This window comes from Micropterus dolomieu, linkage group LG04 (genome assembly GCF_021292245.1).
Source record: "Micropterus dolomieu isolate WLL.071019.BEF.003 ecotype Adirondacks linkage group LG04, ASM2129224v1, whole genome shotgun sequence".
NCBI classification, from domain to species: domain Eukaryota; kingdom Metazoa; phylum Chordata; class Actinopteri; order Centrarchiformes; family Centrarchidae; genus Micropterus; species Micropterus dolomieu.
In genome coordinates, this window is record NC_060153.1 from 12,932,513 (window position 1) to 12,959,797 (window position 27,285).

Here is a 27,285-nt window from a genome sequence, read left to right on the forward strand (position 1 = left end):
TTTTTTTTACATTTCACTGTGTACTATAAATCACATTACTCGCTGGTTCTTTCAAAAGACTCTTTATTGTTCCAATCACAGACACCTTTGTTGCATCTGTAATGGACAGTATAAAAACACATGATAAAGAAAATATACAACAGATGTTTAGCACCAGGTTCTTCAACAGGGGGCTGATGGTTATTTATCACAAGACTGAGCCACCACCATCATGTTGAAACAGCAACCATAGTGACATACATACAAGGGGATGTCAGATACACAATACACACTACAAGTTTTGACCTACAGCCAGACATCTTGGATCTTTAGAGGGCAGGAAAACATGATATTGATCCGAGATTAGTGTTTACTGATCATCTGTCTGGCCTTGTCTATCACACGGTTGACAAGCAAAAGAGCAGTAGGCCTAGCTAAGCCCCAGCGGAGGTAGCAGTCTCTTGCTGCAACTTACGGGAAAAACAAACCTTAACAGCAACACATTTCCCACCTGCATTTAAACAGTAAATAATGCTAGTACATTTGATAAAATTAATGCTATAATAATTATGGATTTGTTATTTTTCTGCTTCACTGAGGAGAACAAAGCAGGTGGGAAAAATCAATCTGACAGTTTGTATAGAAATATCTTTAAGATGGAAACAGCTGAACTAACATCCCAGGCCATTGGTACTTGTGTACATCCATTCGTCTGTCAGCAATAAAATAATTACTACATACTGATATATCATCTGGGTTTGTATTGCACCAAATATATTCTCTAGTTTTACAGTAGGGTTTGGTAGTGGGACATGGGATGTGCAAAATATGGGGGAGGAATCTGTAGTGGGATTTATAATCTCAGATGGAATAGTGCAAGAAGAAGATCTGACACCAATTTACAGCATATGCTTTGGGTGAAAAGAAAACGACAGTCACATAAAGATAACTGAATTAAAACAAGACAGATCCCACAAACTAACAAATGAATCAGAATCTACTTTCTACCACTGCATAATGCCATTTTCTCATCAGTTCACATATACCTCTACATTTTGTGGGGTGTCTGGGACTGAATATTTAGTAATTTAGAACATATTTGTACTAATTGCAGTTTGGTGCCAAGACATGCAAATATTTGAAAAATACTGTATAAGAAATAATGAAAAACATATTTGGTTTTAGGTCAGGCTGATGGTCAATTACTATAGTTCAATACACAATTTATAAGTTTGGGCCCACACAGACAGTAGTTGGGGTAAAGATGGGGCTTGGTTGAAACAAAAGGTCCCTTCATTTGAACCACTTCTTTGGGTGACTGACTTGCAAACAGTGACTGAAGCATTAGAGCTGTCCCTAAGGTCTTTTTGTTTTTCACATTTGAAGCTTCTACTGAGGTTCTTGAATGAAGCTTCGAATGTCTGGCATCATGTGTTATTTCGTCATCACACTAATAAGAAAAAGTGAGCGGCATTAGCGCGTGAAAAGCAGTGAATCAGAGAAATGAAAAGTTACTTTGTGATTGCTTCACGGTAGTTACGTTGTAACGCACAAATAAACACTGCCACAAATCTGTAAAATCCTGTATGAAAAGAGCCATATTGCCAGATTTTGTGCGAATGCATGCAGGTGAAGCCATGCTTCATCCTGTCCACTGTACGTGTGTGTAGCTCAGCCCCACCCTCGGTCAGACAGTCACACAACACAGACCTAACAGAACAGGGAGAGACGGCGACAGCTGTGTAACCTGGTCGCTACGTTTTTATAGTCCCGACCTCACACACTGCATGCTGCCGATTGAATTGAGATGGGGGGGGAACCAAAACTGCTCAGCATTCAAATGTTGATTTAGAATTTGAATGTCAAGATTAAGAGAAAAGCTTCTGTACAGCCCTATGAAGCATCAAAGAAAAATATTGCAAACAGCTGGATCAAAATTAATAATAATAATACTTCTATCGAATATAAAATACAAAAAAAATTAAATTAGTAATTATCAACTGAAACAATGCCAAGGTAAGGGTGACTATAAATAAAAATAATTTGGGGAGTGGGGGATTTACAGCTGTACATTTTTATGGTGGAGGCAATGACTTAAAATATTAAAAATTGTTAAAGGTTTCACGTTAAAATTTATAGGACAAGGTCACTGTGTGAAAGAAGTGGTGGCCTTGATAATGAGGTATGTCCCTGGAGAGATGGCACGGTCTTTATGCAGTCAAGCTTTGTCTTTCCTTCCAATACAGCCACCCTGACAGGGCTCACTGTATAAGCACTTGTCTCATTAAAACTCTGATGTAATGATTTGATCTACTATACATGTTCAGAAAAGACAAAGGCAAGTTGACAATAAAAAAAAAAAAAAAAACATCAAACATTCTGTACAAACATATCCATGGATAAAAATAGTGCAACATCAAGCTTTTGTTAAGTTAGACTGCTACATAATTGCTGAGTGTGAGACTAAACCATAGTGGGATGGTCAGTCTACATGGTCAGCTCAATGTCCAAAGGCACCACGTTAAACCACAGTCCCTTTCCGTTAGGAGGAGGCGTCATGCTTTGTTTAGTTTTCTGTCAGAAAAGAAAAAGAGCACAAGGTGACTTTGTGATGATATCCAACTGAAGCTTGATAAAAGTATGTCTTTAGTGATATTCAACAAAAGAAGCAAGGTATTTACCAAACACAAAGTCGCACCATCTCGGCCCGGTTAGGCCCTTCATTCGCGATTGTCTCAACATCTTCGTTGGTGGTGGTTGCGGTGGTTCAGTAGACACAACCCCAGGACTTTTGTATTTGCCTTTCTGCCTCCCCACTGGCATCTCGCCCTGCTCCTGGACTGCTTTAGGTGCAGAACCTGCTATCTCTCTTGAGGCAGTCCTGTTCACACTCCTTTTTCTTTCAGTTTTCACAGCTTTACCAACTCCTACTAGTTCTCTCTCCTTTCCAGCAAAGAGGTATGCTGAAGGTGACCCATCATCCAGTGTCACAGTACAGGAGTCCCATTCTTCCTCAGTTGATTCATTGTCTGGAGAGTTGATCTTCCTCAGAAACACCCGGCATTCCTTCAGTGTCTCAGGACTCCAGGCTTTAGAGCAGAGGTTCTGCTCTTTGGTTACATCCACAGGCTCCCGAGTTTGATCAACAGAACTGGTGGCAGAACTGTTCTCCAAACACTCAGATAACTGATCTTTTGCTGATCTGCGTAATGCTTTAACTTTTGGTTGTAGTCCAGTCACTACATATCCATTTGAACAACTTGTAGTTACTTTTATGTTTTTTTTAGTCCTCTGCCTCTTTTGCCCCCTCTTCCTTTCTTCCCGGGTTAGGAACCTTGTCCTTGCTCTACATAAAGTGGCCTGGTATTCACCAAATGCTCTGCTTCTCCTCCATTGGTCTCCCAGCATGGCTGTTGCAAATCTGGGAGTGAAAAGTCGTCGCCTAATATTATGTGTTGATAAATGTGCCATGTTCTTCTTCTTCAACCGTCTTTGAGCCTGCTGATGTTGCAGAGGACTTTTTGGCACAGTTTTGGCAAATTTCTTGATGTGTTTGCGGAGTCGCTCTGCCTGAGGACTGTGGCAAACACTTTTTTGATTGGCAGAACGAGGGAAGTGCAGAAGTTCATAAGGATTACGGGAGCTTGCCTTCTTGACAATAGCCAGAGACTGTGTCTCTGTGGTCTGCATAAACCAGGAACAGAGCTGTTGCATGCTACAAGAACTTGGTTTGTTAGGAGGACAGTCAAACAGTGTTCGAACAACAGAGGAATGTTTTGACTTCCTGTTAAATGAACTGTTGCCTTTGCCTAGTTTAGAATTAAAGGCAATTTCTTTTGCTTGGTTCTCCACTGTGTCTGAAACCCAGGTGTCAGAGATGAGTCGTATTCGCCTGGCAAACTCTTGGTTCATAGTATTTTCCTCAGCTGATGCTGCCCACCACCTTAGGGTCTCTTTTGGGCTAAAGATTGAGTCTACAGACACCCCCGCCACTCTGCTTAGGTCCTGAGAGATGTTCTTCCTCTCTTGTCCATTGAGCTTTCTTTTCTCTCCTGAAGTTTCTGCACTATTCTGTTGCTCCCTCTGTTTCCTTTCATTGCTAGCCTTGTTAAGCAGAAGTTGTTTAGAGCGCCGTAGCAGAGCATTACTGTGGCTGTATGATCTGGAGGTGGCAACCGCATGCAGAAAGTGGATTGAAGGCTTTCTCACTCTCATTGAGTGACGCACTCCAACATGCTGATTTGGCAAACTGTCTTGACTTTCATCCTTTGTTTCTGTTCCTTCCTCTGTGCCACTGCTTTTGCTTGTTGACTGACGAGTGATTGTCAAGGGCTCTTTGGCAGACTTGAATTCTGGTAGAAGTACTTTCTTATGAATTTGTGTTTCAGGAGACTGCAGAGTCTCCTTATTTATCTGAATTTTACGTTGCCTAGGTGATACTGTGGTTACTGTAACTGAGATTCCAGAGATTTTAACTTTTGCAGGTCTGCCTGGTTTCCTTGAGGGCACAGAATCATCCTGCTTCTGACATTTGATGTAACTGCTAGATTGAGGAGCTGACTCTTTCATGGGGCTGACAAAATGTAGTTCCTCTGACAATTCTGTTGAGGGTGTTTTGATACTACCTGAGCTGCTTCTAGAGTTGTGCATTAAGAAGCCAAAGTCACTTTTTAGGCCCACTGCTTGCCAAGCATCATGGAATTCTGTTTGCAACTGGTCAAAGCCCTCAGACACCGTTCGTTTGTTTCTCCTTGAACGGCCATACACCACTGTTATTTTCAGATTCTTGTTTACATTCTCCTCAACGTCAGATGGCAATATAGATTTTCCATTTTCCATTTTCGCCCCCATTTCTAAATCCACAGCCTTCTGCTTGCGTGGTCGACCAATTGGCCTCTTCACTTTTTGCTCCAGCTGTGGTCCCAGCTTCTTTGGTCGACCCGGACGCCTTTTTGGAGGAGTGCTTTCATGGAAAGATAGCAAGTCACCTGGTGATCTCTGACTCTCAGTTCCAACTACACGTTTAGTAGGCGTACCTTCGCCTGATCTTCTAAAACTCATTTTAGGTGATGAAGAAGCTGACTTTGGGGAAGAGGCAGACTTGGGTCTTGAGGAGGCCGACTTGGCTGGTGAAGAAGCAGACTTGGCTGGTGAAGAAGCAGACTTGGCTGGTGAAGAAGCAGACTTGGCTGGTGAAGAAGCAGACTTGGCTGGTGAAGAAGCAGACTTGGGTCTTGAGGAGGCCAACCTGGCTGGTGAAGAAGCAGACTTGGTTGGTGAAGAAGCAGACTTGGTTGGTGAAGAAGCAGACTTGGCTGGTGAAGAAGCAGACTTGGCTGGTGAAGAAGCAGACTTGGCTGGTGAAGAAGCAGACTTGGGTCTTGAGACGCCAGACTTGGCTGGTGAAGACAACGACTTGGGTGGTGAGGAAGAAGACTTGGATGGTGAAGAAGATGACTTGGATGGTGAACAAGCAGCTCTTGCAGGTGAGGTAGCAGACTTTAGTGGTGAAGAATTATATTTAACTTGTGAATTAGCTGGCTCAATGCTCTGGCTTTTGAGTTTCTGAAGTGTCCCTGACCATGACGACTCTTCACATGGGTCAAAGGGTTCCTCTGCATGGCCACTCGAACCAAAGCCTGCGGATTTGAGACTATATTTGACTCCTTCCTTATCCTTTACTGGTGATACAAACATGAGCTTAATTGGACTAGTGTACTGGATTTGGGAGTTGGGGGGGCTCTCAACACAGGTAGAAGACTTAATGGTGACGTCTGTATTTGATGGGTTTTTGAGAGTTCTTGAAATTGTCTGCGAGTTCTGTAGTCTTTTTGGAGAGGATCGTAGCCTTCCAAAAAGTTTGGCAGCACATTCGGTGCCATCTGTTCTTTTATTTGAGCTAGCTTTTGTAGGACTCTTCTCTTTGGCAGCCACAGTTTGTGGAATGACCTGGTTTGGGGAAAGACCTTTTGACTCTTTGTTAGATGGTTCACATTGTCCTCTATGTTTTGATTCAAACGCAAGCTTCCATGTAGGCTCAGGTGAGGACAGAGGGGCTTCCCTTCTTGATTCAAGTTGGGTGTCCTTAGAATCTGGATCTTTGGATAAGGCATCCAGGGTGCTAGTTGTCAAAGCCTTGTCCTTTCGTGTTTTCTGGTTAAAAATGCTTTCAGAGAAACATGCAACAAAGAACATCTTCCTGGGCTCTGTGACATAGGAGGAGAACCGCTGTGGACGCACTATATTTCTCCTGGATTTCCTTGCCTCCTTGGATTGGTGTGACTGACATTTCTGCCTCCCTCTAATATGGCAATCTTTACCTTTGCTTAGTATATTGTCACTATCAGAGCTTTGACCTGATGGGGCTTCTTCATGGCTCCTATCACTTCCAGCGCCACTACCCATACCATCTTCTTTAAAGGTTGCTGAGGTTGCAGTCACAGTCGTCATCTGTGTTTGTACACAGTCACCGATTGAGCCTTGTTCTCCATACTTGCTCTGCAGGTCAGGGGTGTTGGTCACTTCAGTGCCTGAGAGAGTAGGATCTTTCTCCTCACTGGATATTTCCCTTTCTTTCTCCTCTGTTTTAATGTTCTGAACTTCGTCTGTTACTATAACTGTTTGTATATCTTCTTTCACTTCATCCCTGCCATTTTCTACAGTGAGAATGTTCAGTGGTCCCTCCCTAAGTCTGTGATTCTCTACAGGTTCGACACCCACCGCCATTTCTTTTTTAGACTCCTCTTTAATTAGGTTTGAATCTGATGAAGTGTGTGATGCAGTAAGATTTCCATTATTCAATCTTGCTCTCTTTGCTAGCGGCACCTTTCTCTTATTGTAGGACTGGTCAAACATGGCAAGCTCTCGTTTAATCTGTAAAGTATGCCTTCTGGTTGAAGCATCATCGGCGGGTGTTGCCATAGCAGTAAGGACTTCTTGGCGACGACGGGAACGGGTATTGGGTGACTTGGGTTCTTTGCTATCATGGCGATTGAACAGCTCACTGAGATTGTAGTCACTAGCACTACCTGTGTGAAGCACTGTGGTGATGATTTCAGTCAGATGGGCATCAGCATGAAACTGTAGGTTCTGACTGGTTGAGGGAGACTGTGGCCACTCCTTTTCAGAGAAATTAATGGCTGTGGAAACCAGAGGTGGATCCTTCTCTATAGGTCTAATTGTCTCCAGTTTCTCACTGAAGCGATTCACAACGTCCTGGAGTAAAGTCCCACTCGGGTTCTGCTCAGACTGACTTCTTCTTGGTGTCCGACTCTCTTGTTCCTCCTCTGTAGCTGTATCCGGATCTGCTTCCTGGGGGCTTGCATTCACAAAACAATCTTTAACCATTAGGTCAGCTTCCTCCTCTTGTCTATGGTGAAGGAGGGAGGGTGGCTTTTCGTCAGTTTTACCAATGTCTGCGGGGATAGGGGACAGAGGGGGAGGAGAGGGGCTCTGCTCTCTCTTCAGGACAGGACAAGGAGGATCCCCATCTCCAACACCTTTTTCTATTGTGTTCCTGACCTGCGTCAGACAAGCATGGTTTGAGTAACAGGGACAAGAGTGGGGGTTGTGTTGGTTACAGCAGATCGATGAGGAAGGGCATAAACTAGAGGAGGGAGTGCAAAGTGAAGGGGATTTAGGTAACGAAGGGGAGGATGCAAATGAACACACTATTTTGTTGATTCGACCTACAGCCAGGCTTTGGCAGGAAATGCAGTGTAGCCTCTTGGGGCAAAGAACAGTGTAGGTTCCCATCCTGCACATTTGCACACAGCTGTAGCTTGAGCCCAGAGGAGTTTCACTTTTACAGTCAGTTAAAGGGAAGTGATGGATTCTACAACTGGACTTGCAGTCTCCTGGATGATATATTGTGCTGCCGTGACGTTGATGATCACAATCAGTTAAGGGGTAGTATGGGCTGCTGTTATGGGCTTTACATTCACTAAATGGGACTGCATTAGGGATAACATTATCCTTTGGGTTTACACTACAGTGACAGCAGTGAGATTCAGTTTGACCTAAAGGTCTGTGATTAAGGAACAACAGCAATTCTTCCTGGTGTGCCAGCTTCAGGATCTGGTAGAGTAAGGAACGGTGTGATAGGCAGAGTGAGCCGAGAACCACATCCAAAACAGACCTCTGACGACACTTAGTCCCTCGCTGTCCCAGATCTTCCAATTGTTTCGATAATAAATTGCTAGAGGCAAAAATAAAAAGACTGGAGTTAGGATGTTTTAATCATAAGGAGAGCCCAGTTTCAAATGACTCACATTAACAGTAGAACCAAAAATACATTGTGGCAGACAGCAATTCACACCACTTCAAATTTCTCCCTGCACAGCCATAGCAAACAGTGTACTTACCCTTATATCAATTCATTTTATGTCTTTATTAGTGCTGGAGTATTATAGTCGTTTGTAGCCTGCAGCATGTGCCAACTGCAGTCTACTACATTTACTATCATCAGAATAACATTGTTATTCTTTCTAAAAGAATAAGTTCACAGATGAATTTACCCTAGGATGGATTAAAAAAAGTTTTCTTCTGATAGTTAGCCTCTCTGTCCATGAAATGATAGTATGGACTCTAAATGAAATCCACTTTTACATAATACAAACAAGTGATAAAGATTTTGAAACACACAAATTGTGATTGCCTTTTGCTGAATTTTGGGGTTGACTGATCAAGTTCATTACCATGCCTCTGTCAAACCAGCATGAAAAAGCAGTTCTTTGAAAACAGTATTGTTAAATTGTTCTACTACTACTGGTAATAATCTGCCAGACCCTGAAATCAACCATATGTTAGTAAATTTATGACAGGCAACTGATTAGAGAACTGTTTTATTAATGGGTTGCTGAAGGCAAACGATAACATTCTGCTAAAAGCAGAAGGAACGATTGTAGAAACGCTTAAACGAAAAGGTGCTTTTCAACAGAACTTTACCAAAAACAGTTAAAAAAACCAACAAAACAAAAACTCAAATCATCTAACAGTTAAATCAGGTCCTGTGAGTGATTTATTTTACTATAAAAGCAAGTCATTCATTTTAATTACATAAAAAAAAAAGTGTCTGATAGTAGATAATATTAACGAACAATTACTGTGTGTCCAGACCTGCTCAACTGGCCTACTTGCAGTGTAAGTGTTACAATCTGTAGTGTTACTGAGTTTGATTTATTATTTTTAAATCACTTAAATAATTTAATTTTTAACATAAGCACTGAACAACCACTATAGTAAGGGGGTGTCATTTGAGGATTAAAAAAATTATATAGGCTAACATTTAAAAGCGATCATGCAGTTGTAGCAATATACATTTCACATTGCATCAAAGTGCCGCAATACAAATCAAGAACTACAACAATCAAACTAGTAAAATCACAGTTCTGAAGCACAATCAATAAATAAGTATGCAGCAACAACACAAAACAGGTTTCTACAATAAAAATGCTTCTTGTAAATCATAGTGCAATATTTGATTTATGCATAAATAGTAGGGGTGGGAATCTCTCGGCGCCTCACGATTCCATTACGATTCAGAGGGCTGTGATGCGATTATGAAACGATTATCGATGCATCTCGATGCATAATTTTTTTTCTAGGATCTCTGGATAATTACTAAGCATTTAATTTGAGCTTTAAAATCTAAAAGAAACTCTCCAAATTAGCTTAAAAAGATTAGTTTGCATTCCTAATTCATTTCATTAACCTCATCTCCATGGTCCCTCATTTCTATGACAACCAGTTGTCAGACTCCTCTGAAAACTGAAATATAACTTAGGATGTACAGTATGTGTACAAGAGCTGTTCACCAGTTTAGTCTAAGCTTGTACCTGATACTCTCAACCCTTGATAAGTAGTTAAGTTAGTAATGACATACAGCTGAGCTAATTAATATTCGTTACTAATTTAACTAATGTTACATAACAGCCAAAAAACGTGGTGTACAGGGGAGATGTTAGCTAGTGCTAACCGCCTTCACTTTTCCAACAGTTGGGGAAACAACAGACTTTTATTAACGGACACACTGTGACCTACACTACACGTTTACTACCAGACAAATGTACTGCAAGTGTTTTTCTCCACTAATGGTGCGTTCCATTTGACATGGGAAGTTGGAATTTCAGAGTTCAAAGTCAGAAATTTCAGAGGGAACACCCCCTTAAGTCAAATTTCCGACTTGGAAAGGCTTACCAATGGCTAACCTGGCTAGTTGTAAACAATGGCTAGCCGAGCGAGGTCTTCCAACTTGTAACTGGAACGCCATCAACTCGGGTGTGACGTCATTCCCAGCTCCGACCTCCGAGGTAAATGGAACGCAGCATTACGTTCACTGTCAAGTTCTGCCCCTCGGGCTCTCTCATTCGCTCGGCCTCGCAGGACAGGCAGGGAGCTAGCTAAGCGGTGAGTGTCACCATGCTTGCACAGTGTGTGAGTTAAAATCATTTACTTGCGCATTGATATTAACGATTGTGTGACATTTAAGTAGAGTGGTTATTCATTCAGCAGCGGTGGTGCTCCGAATACAGGGGAATGCTGGTCTCTCCTGTTATGTGCGCGCCACAGAGGGTCCGGGCGCAGCACTTCCGCTAGTTCCACCTTTTGTGTTCCATCGACATTACGTTATCAATTAACATTTAATAATCAATTTTTTGACATTTGTTAATCGAGTCTGAATCTTCCACGTCCGCATCGCGATGCATCTAACAATCAATTTTTCTCCCACCCCTAATAAATAGCAGATTTCTGTTAAGTCGTTTCAAAGATTTGCCAGTTCAGTCCAAAATAAAAAAGAAAGAAAGAAACAAACAAACAAACAAACAAGCCCCGGTGTGTTCCCAATATATACTGCAAGTAAACTTATATAATGAAATAAGTATCCTTTTCTTTTCATCAAGAGGCTTGTTTAGAAACTGGCCCTTTGATATATACTTCCCAGAGTAGATACATCATGCTGCACTATGCTGTAGGCCCAGACACGGGCACTGTGTACTGTTATGAGTGGAGACATTCAGAAGCAGGAGTATTTCTATAGATGCCACAGTTAACAAGAGGTTGAAATGCCAAACAATCTAGCCAAAAATCTTAAAAAATAATTATATAGCCCTACAATTAGACAAAAAATTACAATTAACACATACAAAGACAACCAACAAGGACAAATACTTGCACCAGGAATCTGCTTCCTGGTGCAAGCTAGGAACATGGCAGATCTCCTGTAAATGCCAGAGGGCAGAATTTAAGCCATTAAAGAAATTATTTCACACTCCGCCAAACAGCTGACTGACTGTATAATAATTTACTTGAAGAAGTGTAACTGTTCTTGATGGCAATACGTTTGCCCATCGGCGTTGTTCCTTGAGAGGCAAACAGCTCCTAAACTAATAAGAGGCTCATACCCCAGCAGATTCAGTATCATAACACAGAGGCCTTGATGTGAAACGTGACACTGGGCTATAGGCAGATAACGTTCAGAGGTATATGTGGCAACGAGGTTCGAGAGAGAAAGAGACAGGCAGGCTGACATCACAGCAAAACAAATCCAAGCAGCTTTGTGTGTGTAACCCTGAACTGCTGCTTTGGTAATAGCACTGTTAATGGAAATAGGCCCATCTCAGAGGCAGACACAACATTTAGCCTTTCCCCCGGACACAGACAAAGAAGCCTCTACGCCTTGCAATAAATCAAGCCATTGTCACACCGCCGACTTTTCACGGAAAATGACTGTAAACTCCAGTAACCTATTCAATCAACCATCAATAACATTTAACCCTATGAAGAAACTAAATTCCAACCCCTCATTTAGACACACACTACATTGCATGTCACCTCACAATCAGATTACTTGACTTAAGCTTAGTTGTAGCTGTTCTTTGTGCCGGGGAAACAGTCCAGTCCAGTAAAGTTTTAAGCAGCAGTCATGTATGAGGTTTACAGTAATACAGCTACAGTAGTAGAATTAGTAAATATTTGTGATAATAAAAGAACATATTTCACAAACAGTACACATACACAATAACACAGATTTCCCAAGCTTATCAGTGCACATTTCAAAACATGCTGCACACAGTTGCATTCCAACTACACTCAATACAATGTTCAGACTAGCTTGCACAAATACAGAGGAAAACTATGTGGACACAAAATGGCTTTCTTAAGCTAATCTCTTTAACAAAAACTCATAATGCAGACGTGGCCACCACAGCAGTTAGTACTTTACAATCTCTGTAGAGGTGTCTACCAATAGCAATGAGTTTTTTTATCTGTTATAATGGCTCTAAGTCACTTCAGTAGCCTAGGTAAAATACCCAGAAAGAGATAGAAAGCTGCAAATGACAATCATCAACGCCCCATTAACAAGGAGCTTTAAGAATTGAATCAAACCTGAATAACCTAACAGCTAGCAAATGTGAGAGTCATACTTTATTTCTTAGCTCAAAGAGCTCCACAACTGTGTTTCTCAAACTTGATCCTGGGCAATCTGGTGGAAAACAACCTTTAAAGAAGAACCAAATAATAATAAAAAAAAAAATATATATCAGAACTTCCTGAAGGTCTTTAAGGTTAATGCTGGTGTTATTTTATCCTGTTATTACTGACAAATCCCTATAACGAGACCAAAACCCAACTGATCTACTATATATTTAAAAGTATTGTCTTTATAGCCACTGAAAACAGTGTATACCTCTGTGCCTTATAACTCCATTATTATAGAAAAATGTGTGGGTATATATTCTAACGCACAACTGTAAAACAGGGACACAGGAGAATAAGATCAATCCAAAAGGTAATGGACTGAAGCAGCAAAGTTTCAGTCATGAGACAAAAACGACACTTCTGTAATACATTTTGTGCAGACAGTGTGCTCATCTGCCACTAAGCATTTCAATATACCAGCCTTTGACCATGAAGACAATACATGTTAGCAGGATAAAAATTCCTTTTTAGTTGTGGTCTTTCCATGGGATTTGTAGATAACAGTAAACAGATAATATAATGCAAGCCATATCCTTTAAGATCTTTTAGCTTTGTTTGTTGAGCAGCCCCTGTGAACAAAAGCTGCAATGAGCACCGCCGCCTTGTGAAAAATACTGTCTCATAGCTGTTTTAATCAAAGCCCAGGATGAAGCTAGAGAAATACAGCTAAAAGTATCACCATCATATTACAGACACATAGTTAAAAGACCTGAATATCGATATCCATATATTTTGTAAAGGCATGTGTTGTGTTTTAACAAATGTCTCCAGAAAACATTTATCTTGTAATGTTGTGATGTGTTCAAGTGTTGAGGAGATCTAGAGGCTTTTCGTGGTCTAGAACTTCTTAGCGTCAGCAGCTGAGGCAAGAGTCCCTGAGTTAGTGGAACCGGCCATGGTACCAGAACCAGACGAGTTGGAATTGGATGAACAAAAGTTGGCAGATTTCTTCTTGGGCGGATTCTTCAGTGTTCCAGTGCGCTCTTTGACTTTGTATTCTAGTGTGCTATGGGGCACCCCATAAACGCCCTGGGCCTTGGAAACGCTCATGCGACCTGCCATCACCATAGTGATGGCCTCTTCCAGCAGGTCGTGGTCGTACTGGCGGTATCTCCCGCGTTTCTTTCTCGGTTGCTTGTCTTTATCCCGGCCACCTGCCCCCTCTTCTGAATCATCCAGAGAGGACCCACGTGGTCCCAGGCGATGAGGTGACTGGTTGGTAATGCTCGGGCAGCCATATGGTAAGAAAGGAGGTCTGAGTTTGAAGAGAGATGAAGGTCTAACAGTAGTTGTCGATGAGATGGCAGTACCCTCTGTCGATGAGGTACGTTGGTGTAAGTTTTCAGCCACGCTGCAGTTCTCAGCTGGGACTGACCTGTTATGGTCAGACACGGAACGGACCTGAGGAATACGCAGGGGCGTGGCTGGCTCCAGACTGGGAGTGGGACTTGTTGGGGGCTGGAGAGCATCCCTGAGCTGGGGAAAAGAGTGGGAGGGGTTTTTCTGTAGACCACTTGGCTGATAAAAGCTAAGAGAGGATGAAGAGAAACTCAAGTCTCCATTCTCCTCTGCAGCTTCTCCAATTTCCGCCCGCTCTGCCCACGCCGCCACCTTCTGCAGCACAAGACGGGCCTCACCGCCCAACATGGATGACATCACACTGTATGTCGTCACATCATCCCTGAAATCTCTGCTTCCTGGTGCAAGTTGATGTAGCATCCCCAGCTGTCCCTCAGCCCAGCCGTCCAGACCTTGCCTCAGCGTGTGAAGGGGTATTCCATAGAGCATTGCGGCACGCTGCGCCTGCAGCCTCCCTGAACGTATATCCTTCAAGGCCTTGGACAGCAACCCCTCAGACAACTCCAAGCTCCTCTCAATGTACTCCTCCTTCTGCCTGCGCTGCCTCCTAGGGATGGGAGGACCAAACAGCAGGGTCAGGATGGAGGTGATGGAGGGGGTTTGATTTTGGCATAGGGAACAGGGGGGGTGCAGAGCGAGGGGTCCACTCCTTTATGCCTTGTGTTGGTAACATCACTGCGACTGTTATGTTTCATGCCTGTCTGATGCTGTGTGTCTCTCTCTCTCTCTCACACACACACACACACACACACACACACACTCTGTGTGTGGCAAAGCCTCTTCACGTCCAGGTGGGACAGTCTGTGAATGGCTGGGGTTACTTTGGCGCTCACACACAATCCCTGTAGTTTTGTGATATCCTTCAGTGAGACATGCTTGAAGGTTGAATAATCAAACTCATCATAACTGGATCAGTAAAAAAAGGAAGTGCAATCGTTGTGAGGTACTGCAATGTTCTCCTCATTGTACAATCCTGAGCTGTTGGCAAATGTTACAATACGGTGCCATTGCTGTGACGTTACCGCTCAAGAGATAAAAGAGTCAACCCCGTAGATCCAAAGCACCAAACACAAGCTAGCTCTTCATAATGACTTACAATGAACTGACTCAAAGCACTGCCAAACAAAGGCATATGCATATCACCCAGGCCAGAGAGGTGTTAATTAGTTAAATCAAACAGCACTAGTAAAAATTACAGTAATAACAAAGTATTGACGCTAACCTTCGAATCTTAGGCATGCCATACTCCTAAAAGGAAATGACGTCGACAATAGTGCTGAACTCAGCTAGAAATGGGGACTTTCTCACATGCAAAGTAATGATCAGTCATAGTGGGTTTGGACAAAAATGTCTAGGTTGTGTAAATGTATTATTGTATTTAAGAAGAACCCCCAATTTTAATTAACAGTAATGAGATACAGTGAATATAAGTCTACACAGCCCTGTTAAAATGCCAGGTTCTTGTGATGTAAAATAATGAGACCAAGATAAATCATGTCAGAACTTTTTCCACCTTTAATGTGACCTATAACATGAATAATTCATTTGAAAAACATACTGAAATTTTAAGAGGGGGGAAAATGAAAAATAAAAACCTTACAATAACCTGGTTGCATAAGTGTCCATACCCTCTTATAACTGGGGATGTGGCTGTGTTCAGAATTAACCAGTCACATTCAAACTCATGTTAACTAGAATTCTTTACACAACTGCAATCATTTAAAGTATCTTCAGTATCAGTATCTTCAACCAAGTCCAGTTGCCCTTGATTTTAACCTTCGTTGGATAACTATGACCTGGATGACTGAGAATCTTCATAGACATCTTGCAATCATTTAAAGTGACTCTGATTAATCACAAATAAAGTTCAGCTGTTCTAGTAGGATTTTCCTGACATTTTCTAAGTTGCATCTCAGAGTAAAAGCCATGGTCCACAGAGAGCTTCCAAAGCATCAGAGAGATCTCATTGTTGAAAGACATAAGTCAGGAGACGGGTACAAAAGAATTTCCAAAGCATTAGATATACCATGGAACACAGTGAAGACAGTCATCATCAAGTGGAGAAAATATGGCACAACTGTGACTATACCAAGAACTGGACGTCCCTCCAAAATTGATGAAAAGACGAAAAGAAAACTGGTCAGGAGGCTTCCAAGAGGCCTACAGAAACATTAAAGGAACTACAGGAATTTCTGGCAAGTACTGGCTGTGTGGTACATGTGACAACTATCTCCCGTATTCTTCATATGAATGGGCTATGGGGTAGGGTGGCAAGACAGAAGACTTTTCTTTCAAAGAAAAACATTCAAGCCTGGCTGAAGTTTACAAAAGCACATGTGAAAATGTGTTATGGTCTGATGAAACCAAGGCTGTTTGGCCATAATTCCAAAAGGTATGTTTGGCGCAAAATCACCACTGCACATCACCCAAGGAACACCATACCCACAGTGAAGCATGGTGGTGGCAGCTTCATGCTTTGGGGCTGTTTTCCTTCAGCTGGAACCGGTGACTTAGTCAAGCTGGAGGGAATTATGAACAGTTCCAAATACCAGGCAATTTTGGCACAAAACCTTCAGGTGTCCGTTAGAAAGCTGAAGATGAAAAGGAAGTTTACCTTTCAGCACAACAACGACCCAAAGCACACATCCAAATCCACAAAAGCATGGCTTCACCAGAAGAAGATTAATGTTTTGGAATGGCCCAGCCAGAGCCCAGACCTGAAACCAATTGAACATCTGTGGGGTGATCTGAAGAGGGCTGTGCACAGGTGGGCAAATATTGCCACGTCAACATGTTGCAAACCAATAGACTCCTACCCAAAAAGAAGAGTGATGTAATAAAATCAAAAGGTGCTTCAACAAAGTATGAGTTTAAGGATGTGCACACTTATGCAACCAGGTTATCGTAAGGTTTTTATTTTTAATTTTTCCCCCTCGATAATTTTAGTTTGTTTTTCTATTGAATTGTTCACGTTAAAGGTCACATTAAAGGTGGAAAAAGTTCTGACATGATTTATCTTATCTTCGTCTCATTCATCACAAAAACCTGGCATTTTAACAGCGGTGTGTAGTTTTTTATATCCACAGTAGATCTTCTGTGTGGATTTTGCCACAAGGCTGAATACCACTGCAATTTATGGAGAGGCAATCCAAAAATAAAAAACTCCCTTACCCTGAGGCTTTGTGATGTGATGAGGATGTTGATGAAGTTACTGAGCAGTTAGAGTTCCTGTTGGAGAGGTCAAGCACGCCATCTGTTACAAAAAGAATGAACATACACTGGTTAGGGTTTGAGTTAGAGTACTTTGGAACCTTCAGTCGGTGTCAATGTTACACCGTACTCAAGGTTCGACATAAGCGATGGCCCAATGCCCAGTAAAAATTTATCTTGGGGAAGTTGATAGGCTAGTCACTGGCCCATTCAGGCCAGTTCACAGTTTCTCTGTCAATATCGCTGCCTGCGTCCTACGCTGTCTACAAAGGCAACACTGCTGGATGTCTTAAAGTTCCCCGTGTCCTCCGGCTTCTCTGCCTCAACTCTCTGTGATTTACAGAGTGTGCTAATGAACAGTTATTTGTTGCTAAAGTAACCACTAACCACGACCAACAAGCTACATTTTTCTATTTAGCTCAGTCACCTCTACTCGAGCATTGGAGGTTTTCAGGCCAGGAAGATGGGGGGGGGGGGGGGGGGGGGGGGGGGGGGGGGGGGGGGAGCGGCGCCGGTGTAGGTACCAGATGTGCTCGGGTGGTCAGATCTGCTCGGGGCCCTGCGCCTGCTGGTAACGTCACATAACGTGATTGGCTTTACGTTTGTTTGATGACGTGGCAGATTGTGATTGGCTGTATGTCGCCAATCAATATCTGCAACAAGTCCCTCCTTATCTTTGTGTTTTTAAATATGCAGAAGCAAACAGCCCATCAAATCAAAAAATTAATACAGAAATAATTAAAATGTTATAAGAAGAAAATTAATCAGTTCTTTGTTGTTTGAATGAATCATTAAGCTACATTGTGTATATGATTAATAAAGTAAATCGTGTTATTTTCCCCCTTTTTCCCCCTGGGCCAGTAAAAATATGTAAGGACCCAGTAAAACTGTGATCTACCGGCCCAGAGGGCCAATGGGGGAAAAATGTTACGTTGGACACTGTATAGTCTTAAAACGTTGGAAGCTGTAAACATTAAAACTGATGATACATGGAGCAACTTTTAGAGCAACGGTGCTGGGCAATGTTGCCGTCAATGGTAATGAGTAAAGATTACTACCTTAATTCCCTTCTTCCACCGCTCCGTTGAAAACATAGTCAGACTTGGCACCAGCAACATTGCTCAAAAAGTTGCCCCGTGTATCATCAGTTTTATTTATTGGCTTTGAATTCACACTTTGCTCGATGCTTTGCCCACCTGGTTCACATTCACTCTCTTTCTCCTCCTCGGTTCGGCTCACTGTGAGGTCCAGAGGGGCATCTGATGTTTCTGACAACGGTGATGAGGTCCTTGTTATAACAACATTTGTACTGGTGTGGAGTAGGCACTTGGTTGCGTACTCCATGGCAAACTGATGTATCATCATCTTCATCAGCTCCTGGGCTACCAGGGGGATGTTGGAATCACAGCCCAGGGGCACATCTAATGAAGACGACACAGGTGAAGATAAAAGTTAGAAAAATTCGACGTGTGACAAAACAAGCATGATTTCCATTTTTCTAAGATAAGGAAAGAGGAAATTTTGGGGTATTTTTGGTCCTCCCACACAGGTTTTTCTGACATCTTGCAATAAATCTTTTTGTTAAAATTGCCAGGTAGGGGTGGCAATTATACGGTCAGACAATATAAATGTGTAAACTGGCAGAGATTGTGCCATACCATGTATTAGGCCACAGTGGGCAATAGTATAATTTAATAATCAAGATGTGTTTATGCCACTGGTAGATTGTTCTATGATTTTTGTATAGATGTGATGGTGTGCATTCCTGTCTGTTCCTTTCATACCATAACAGTTCCTCAATAGGTTTTCCAGAACTTATTATGTAATCACACTATATATATATATATCTCATTACTGATAACAATATAACAAATGTTTGTTTAATTCATTTCGAATCACGAACAAATTAGCACTTCATTTTTCGGTAAAGATATTTATTTTGTTGAGGAAAAGGGACTGATAAAAGATACGTAATTTTATTTACTTAATTTTACTCATGCATATTTGTTGATAAAAGATTTTATCAATTTTTATCAGATTTGTTAAGTGACCCACTGTTTGGCAATTGTTTGTCATGTTCTGACCATAAAGAATAGTTAAAAACCACAATAACCATCTGGTCAGCCAAATATCAGCCTTTAAACTTGAAAAAATAATGATTTGACATATATAATGATAATTATTGATATCAAATGATATGAGATGTTTTATCGTGATAACATTTTTGGCCGTATCACCCAGCTCTAACTGTGAAATAAAAATTAAATGTACCATGATACATTACTACTTTGTAAACTGCAAGGCTGAGTTGCGAATATGGAAATTAGTCATTAAACTGATCTAAGTCACTGACTTATTTACTTTCACATTCGTAACTCATATCAAACTAAACAGTACATTCTGGGGAACCCTCTGACTTCATGACATGTAGAGGTCCTCCAACCACAGACCCTCTAGATAAACCGTTGACAAATCAAGGTTTGGATTACCAGGAGGAACAGGACATTGAGTGTGAAAATATAATCAAATGTAATATTTAAACAAATAAAATTCAATTCACCTCCATTGTATTAGTGTGGCAGTTGCAACATCAGCAAAACTGGGAGTGTATTTGATTTAGCCATGAATACACTCTCAATCTGAAACAGCTACAGAAGTGCTGGTGGAAAGCAAAAATACCAAAGCAATCTGTAGCTTTTCAAAGCAGACAAATCAAATCAAACCAGTCCTGTGTTGTTACTGTTACTGCCAATTCTTCGGTTTAGATACATAAAAACTAAATAACTACAAGGCGACTACAAGCTAATAGCTGTGCGCCTCAGGCTCTTTAGTGTATCATAAGTTGACATGTTTGTGCCACGCTCCACAGACCCATGACTCACCTTTCTTATGAAACACAGCTTGGAGGAACCTGTGCGCTGATTGGCTGCTCTCAGAGATGGTTGGAGCTTGACAGGGAGAGTAATCAGAGGGGGAGGAGAGGGGCGACGTGGCTGCAGGTACTTGATCCTATAAGAAAAAAAGAGAAACATTACCTCTCTGACTGTTTTACTACCATTTATAAAGCCTATCCTATACAATTATATATCTTATAGGGGTGTTGATTCCAAAATTGCCAAAATTCTGAAAACATGACGGTACTCGTTGTTCTACAGTACATCAGGTACCCAAGTTCACAGTTTTGATCAATTTAAAATCACCAAAGATGACGATGCAGTTGATAGTGCAAAGAACTAAATGTCTGTCCAGTGCACCTGTGGCTTAAGGCGGAGTTAGAGACCTTCATAAAAGTGCAATACGATCCATTTCAATCATCGGTTTTGTTTTTCAACATAGAAATCTCAAACCACTGCCAATATAAATAGTGGCCACCTTTAAACATTTCACATCTGTGAGTTTGTAAAAAGTTAAGATAATTAATTAATTAAGCAAGCACACAGCAAGGTTGCAATTTCCATAGCTTGCTCATGAATATATTGAAACCAAATCACCTCTCATTTTTTCTTGGACATCCACTCACACCTTTTACAGCTGTTAGTTGTTTTTTGTTAAAAATGTTTTATTAAAAGGAGTGTATGTTGAAGTTAATGGGATTTATTGTTTTGTTTTCAACCATGGTATGAAATACTGTACCGAGAATCGTGAACTTTCACTGTTATCGACTACTAAATTCCTGGTATCATGACATCCCTAATCTTATAACAAACAATATCATTATTACAACTGTCAAGAGCCAAAGATTACTTAAAGGTACAATGACAAGAACTGAGACTACTCTACACCTTTTGAATTACTCCAAAAACATTTAGAGCAGCATATCACACATGAGGTCATAACTGTTGTTAGCTAGGACCGCCACATATCTGGCATCCAGCGGAGCGCTGATGCTGTCAAAAAGAAAATAAGTCAATTTACAGTGATATGAAGACACAGGCAACTGTTGTGTCCCAAGTGTAGATGAAACCGCTGGTGGCTGCTCCTGTGCTCCCTCAGTGACCCTGGCAAAAGGCTAATCTTCTCGTGAAACTTAATAACAGTAAAAAAAAAAAAAAAAAAAGGGCTAATAATAAAGGTTGCAGGCTAACGTCACCATGTTTTTCATGTATTTCTTGAATTTAACGATTTAAAGACTCGCATTAGGATCCTTTTGTTACATCAAGCCTTTACATTATGCTAAATAATGAGACATTATCTAGCGTTACATCGGCTACAGCCTTTCTACTAACGAGTGTCATCAAACACATGAACACACCTGTTGACATTTGTTTTGTTTTGTAAAAGCAGTTAAAAGAGTAGCCATGTGGATTAACCGAGTTAGCAAACACTACCTGGTGGAAAAGTAAAAGTTAGGACAGCTTAACAGTTATCCTAAAGTTAGGAGAGTTTATGTAAGATTTTACGAAGTTAGGATGCTTCTGTAATATACTTTTCTAATCTAAAGTTAGGAAAGGAATATTAACTTAGGAACTTTTAATCTGTAATGGCCTTTTTCCTAAATCAGTTCCTAGCCCTTATTATCATGGTAACCAAGCAGTTCGGATAGGATCTGCCGGTTAGAAAGTTTCTGTAATACGGCCGTAGAACTCTACAGTACGGAGGTGATATTTATACTGAACTATACTATCAATCTATTGTCTGTTGAGGCACAAGTGGTTTTACAACACAGAATATGCCAGGGCTAGCTGGCTAGCATGCTAACTTTAGTAGATATATACACAGACAGAACATCAGAACTGTTACTTCTTCTTGTTGTTAGCTAGTTCATTTTTTGACTAGGACAATTCTTACACTGAGTTTGTCTAGGGGAAGGCTGCAGAATGAACACTGAGAGCAGCTTGCTTCTGGAGACCAGTCATCCACTTCTTCAGGTTCACAGTCTGAAAAACACAATATCACATTACCAGACATTAATAAATTAGGGTACATCAAGGACCAAACAGCCACATGGTCACAAGTTTGACGAAAGGCAGAATTGGGTTCCAAACATCACTATCAACCACAATAAATCACAATTTTAAGCCAAAAAATACTTTGTACGCTGCTGACATGATCTATATTGTCATTGTCCAACCCTAATTATATGACAACATATAACGCCAGACGATAGATATGTACTGAGATCTTTGCTTCAGTATATACACTATATTGCTAAAAGTTTTGTGTCGCCTGCCTAAACATGCATATGAAGGTTAATGAAATCCCATTCTCAATCCGTAGGGTTTAATATGGAGTTGGCCCACCCATTGCCGCTATAACGGCTTCAACTCTTCTAGGAAGGCTTTCCACAAGATTTAGGAGTGTGTTCATGGGAATTTTTGACCATTCTTCTAGAAGCACATTTGTGAGGTCAGGCGCAGATGTTGGACAAGAAGGCCAGGCTCGCTGTCTCTAATATTTATTCTCATATTGCACTGACATTAGCTGCCTCTAATTTATCCCAAAGGTGTTCTGTCGGGTTGGGGTCAGGACTCTGTGCAGCCCAGTCCAAGTTCTCCACACCAAACCTGTCAATGTCAAACTCATCAATGTCTTTATGGACTTTGCTTTGTGCACTTGTACGCAGTCATGTTGGAACAGGAAGGGGCCATCCCCAAACTGTTTCCACAAAGTTGGGAGCATGAAATTGTCCAAAATGTCTTCGTATGCTGAAACATTAACAGTTCCTTTCACTGGAACTAAGAGGCCAATCCCAACCCCTGGAAGACAACCCTCCACCAAACTTTACACACACACACGCACAATGCAGTCAGGCACGTACTGTTCTTCTGGCAACCGCCAAACCCAGACTCATCCATCGGATTGACAGACAGAAGCGTTATTCATCACTCCAGGGAACTAGTGTCCAGTGGTGGCATGCTTTACACCACTACATCCGACGCTTTGCATTGCACTTGATGATATAAGGTTTGGATGCAGCTGCTCACCATGGAAACCCATTCCATGAAGCTCTCTACATACTATTTGAGCTAATCTGAAGGCCACACGACGTTTGGAGGTCTGTAGCTATTGACTCTGCAGAAAGTTAGTGACATCTGCGCGCTGTGTGTCTCAGCTGACCTCGCTCTGTGATTTTATGTGGCCTACCACTTCGAGGCTGAGTTTATGTTGTTTGAACACCTGAATTCACTGATTCAGAGGGGTGGCCTAAAACTTCTGGCAATATAGTGTATATCTATATGTAACTGTCTATCTTGATAGGGGCATGAAAATATATATACAATAAAAGATTTTATACTGGCCACATCTAGCTGCCGTCAATAAATGCTGTTACAACCACACAATTGCTGATATTAAAAATGACTAGATCAGTACTCTTAAAATTGGACAATCACAAAATACAAAAGCAAGGTCACTGAAACAGTATTTTCACTGGGCAATTTATAATGGCTGCCAGGTCTCTTACACACATCATGTTCCTGTGTAGCCTCATTCAAACTCCAGATGGCACTGCTGACTGCACTGACAGTAGTGTCAAGCTGGCTGTTTCCTTTGGCTGCTACTGCAAGTGCTAGTGGTCTATGACAGCATGCTGCAAGCTAATAAAGATAGTACAGCTATCAATGGTAAAGAGTGCAGGTGTATATTTAGGGTCCCTAACAGATCAATTTCCAATGATACACTAGATTTCAAAGCTGACTTGACAGGATTTCATTTAGCTGTAATTAAATTTTAATATTTTCAAATTTTATATTACAATTAATTTGCATTATCTGTATCTGAATTAGGGTACTTATTTTGACTTAACGTTTACTGCCACACAATGGGCAGTGATGTACTCACTGTGCCTTGTTTCTAGGGTCACTTTCATCCATCTACACCCAACATTTTAATCAATGCCATATAGGAGTATGCCCTTGCAAATTAAATACCTTACTGTTTAATTTATCAGTGTAAACCAGGAGCAATTAGGGTACAATGTGCTAGTGTTGTTTCTTCTTGCTTTAGGTTGACTGCTCCTTTAAGTCCAATAACATGCTGCCTACTTAAATGAGTAAGCAAGGTTAGTGGTGCTCCTGGTATATTTTATGATATAGCTGCATATTATTCATGCTGCAAATGTTTCTTCCAAACTTTGGATGTCTGAGTGACTAGCAGCACACTGCACATAGTGGAATCTGACAAATAAGAAATGACTCACTTTTAAAATGACTATAAATTAGTAGCTGTATAAAGAAAAAATATTTACATTTTGTAGTTGTGAGTCCAACTTAAAAAAATAACGTGGGTTAATATTATATGCCTGAAACAGAAAACTGAACTGAAACTGAATGAGCACACAAATATTGAATACATGTTTACAGTGATGCAATCCCAAATACACAAACATTTATCTATCATTTTCTATTTCAGAGCTGTTCATACTGTCATTTTGTATATTGTATATATTGTATACTAGGGCTGACTCGACTGTCAATCTCACAGTCTAAGTTTTGCAGTGAAGGGTCTTCAAAAAGCTTCAGTTTAGCAGGAAATTTACAGTGTAAGACAGACTGCAGCTTCTCAAGATTAAAGCGGAGCTACACTGCATCTGTTGCACTATTGTCTCAATCTGTCTATATTGTTTGTTTATAGTAGGGCTGAAATGATTCATCGATTAATAAAATGCATCAACACAAATTCTTTGCATCGATGCTTCGTTTAATCCATATAACTATACAGCACACTGTTACGCACGGACATTTATTACTGTCGCACATCGTGCTTACGCTGTGAACACGACGTGATTGTAACGGAGCTGTTTGCAAAGTGGAGGAAGAGAGAAAAAAACAGCGAGGGACAAAGAATAAAGTGTCCAAAATATGGGATTATTTCAAGCTAAACAAAACAACAACTCTGTAATGTTACCGTCCTTCCACCGTAAAACGAAATTTATGTCGCCTCGGCAACAGCACGACGGCACCTGATCAAAAAGCACCTGGTGTTCTCACAGTGGACGACAGACATGGTAACAGTAACAGCAATTTTAGCATTTAACTGAAATCATGATTGATTGTTGAGTTGAAGGCTAACCAAAGTAAGCTTCAGTCCTCAGCTGAAGATGTACACACATGCGTTTGTTGTTCTCCTTTTTGGGCCGTGAGTTGTAACCTCACAGTCATGAGTTAACTGGGTGTCGGGGAGCTGCACCTTTTAACTCACCTCCAGCTCTCTCTGCCGCCACCAAGCAAAAGTACTTCTTAAACAACGCATCGAAGAATCATTGAAATAATCTACAGAAGCTTCTAATACTAAAATCATCCTTAGCTGCAGCCCTAATAGTGTGTATGTGTTCTCTATGTGTTCCCTGTGTGTGATTTTATTATTGTTGTATTGTAAGCACATCGTGAGCAATGTACAATCCTGAGTCAAATTCCTCATATGTGTACACATAACTTAACACATAACATAACTGGCAAATAAAGCTGATTCTAATACACTATACTGCTGCGATAAATACCCATTAGAGAACCAAATGTGTATTAATCCATGGCTGAAAATACTACAACCCTTTACTCCGGTCTGAGTAACATTTTCTAAAAACATCAGGGGCCGACTGCTGGGGAAACTTTATTAGCCGTTAAACAACAAAAAACTAAATATTTGAGACACAATTTTACAGATTTGAATCATAGGAACAAATGTGCCTTAGTGCTACAGACAGGGTTGAGAAGACTGATGTATTGCTGGTTTTGGTCATTTCATGTTTTTTGGTGAAAATAAATATAAAATACGCCTATGATTACACAAAGTGATCAAGCCTTTTTTTAATGTACCAACACAAAAACCCACCATCAAATAAATTGAGGTCGCTCAGCAGCATCGGGCCATAGATTCCCTCCAGAATGCTTTCAAACCCTGTGAGAAAAATAAACAGAAACAATAGTCAGAAATGAACTGACTGAGGTATGCATTCTTGAAGTGCTTGACATTTGGGTGTTTTTTATGCTTGTACTAAACTAAACCCGTTTGACGGCAACCACACACGTTCAGCTAAAGCCAGTTGTCAACCTAAACCAGACACCCAACACCTGCAAAGCTTTATAGAGATTCAGAGATCACATGGTAAACAACGCAAACAATAAATGTGAATAACCGTAACATCATTTCAATTTTTACTTTGTTTTGAGTATCCTGAAGTTGCTGTCACTGTGATTAAACGTTAATGTTATAACGTTAAACAACGAGAAATTCAGGTAACTCCGGGTGAGCTAGCCTATGGTTACCGGTTTCTGCAGCATAAAAAACCCTGCTCAAAATAGCAAACGGTAACGGGAAACGGTTACCCAAGACCACTGCAGTGTATGCTTTTCTCATATTGCACTGACATTAGCTGCCCTAAAGTAGCAACAATCCCCTCCACCAAATAACACCACCGTTCATGTTAGCATAGCTTGTTAGCATTGCATTAGCATAGCCAACATATATGCCAATAAACAAATCTAGCAAACGTTGTAACTATCAATTAGCTAACTTACACATTATACGGTACGCCTTACTAATACATGTACGATATCATCTCAGTCATATAAAAATACGTGAAAGAGCTAGCACCGGCGAGTAGCAAGCTAGCCCAGAGGGACAAAGGAAAGAGCCAACTCGAGAGGCTAGCCAGCTGGTAAATATTAGCCTGCCAGCTTAACTTAACCGCCTATGGTGCCAGACTACTAGCTTAGCTATTACTTAGCTAGCATTTGCTAGCCATCTTGCAGCTCGGGTACTGTTAGCGATGCCTCAGCCGCCGGGCGAAACCTCTTTCAAGCTTTTTTTAAAAACAATTTATGAAAACTGCAGATGGATTACCAACGCAGTGTATCAATTTGTGTCGCCAAGAATCAAGTTCCCGCCGAAACCCTCTCTTTTCTGCCGTGCATTTGGAGCACTGCACGGTCGCCATTCTGTGTCCTTCCCCCCTCTCTCTCTCTCTCACTCTCTCTCTCTCTCTCACTCTCTCTCTCTCTCTCACTCTCACTCTCTCTCTCTCTCTCTCTCTCTCTCTCTCACTCTCTTCTGTCTGTCTGTCTGTCTGAACGGCAACAAGCAGATGCAGACGGTTCAAGATTGCAGCATACCGATAGGGTAGAGAGAGGCTTTGGAGTCATGTGTCATTTGTGCCCTGAATTCGGTCTCACAGCTTTATTACAATATAAAAACCTTCAAAAATATTTTTCTCGGTGTACGCAATAGGTAAACGGAGATAGATGCAACAGTCTTATAAGGCTCTCATAGCCTAATGCCATTGACCTTGATGAATTAGATTACCGCTCCTGCTGGATACTT

General features: G+C 41.1%; 1 protein-coding gene across 3 annotated transcripts; it reads right to left on the reverse strand.

The window, feature by feature from the left end:
- Positions 1 to 46: 46 nt before the first annotated feature.
- Positions 47 to 26,912, reverse strand: lcorl (ligand dependent nuclear receptor corepressor-like). Of its 3 annotated transcripts, none has more exons than XM_046048528.1 (8): positions 26,809 to 26,912; positions 25,798 to 25,863; positions 21,817 to 21,905; positions 19,911 to 20,037; positions 18,225 to 18,449; positions 16,990 to 17,071; positions 2,661 to 8,176; positions 47 to 2,553 (listed from the first exon to the last, which is right to left on the reverse strand). In XM_046048528.1, exons 1-8 carry the CDS (start codon positions 26,900 to 26,902, stop codon positions 2,546 to 2,548), a joined length of 6,207 nt encoding a protein of 2,068 aa, XP_045904484.1. In that variant the 5' UTR covers positions 26,903 to 26,912; the 3' UTR covers positions 47 to 2,545. The 3 variants fall into 3 exon arrangements, with proteins under 3 accessions (XP_045904484.1, XP_045904485.1, XP_045904486.1); XM_046048529.1 differs by lacking the exon at positions 26,809 to 26,912 and adding an exon at positions 26,484 to 26,729; XM_046048530.1 differs by lacking the exons at positions 47 to 2,553; positions 2,661 to 8,176 and adding an exon at positions 8,354 to 14,365.
- Between the last annotated feature and the right edge of the window lie 373 nt (positions 26,913 to 27,285).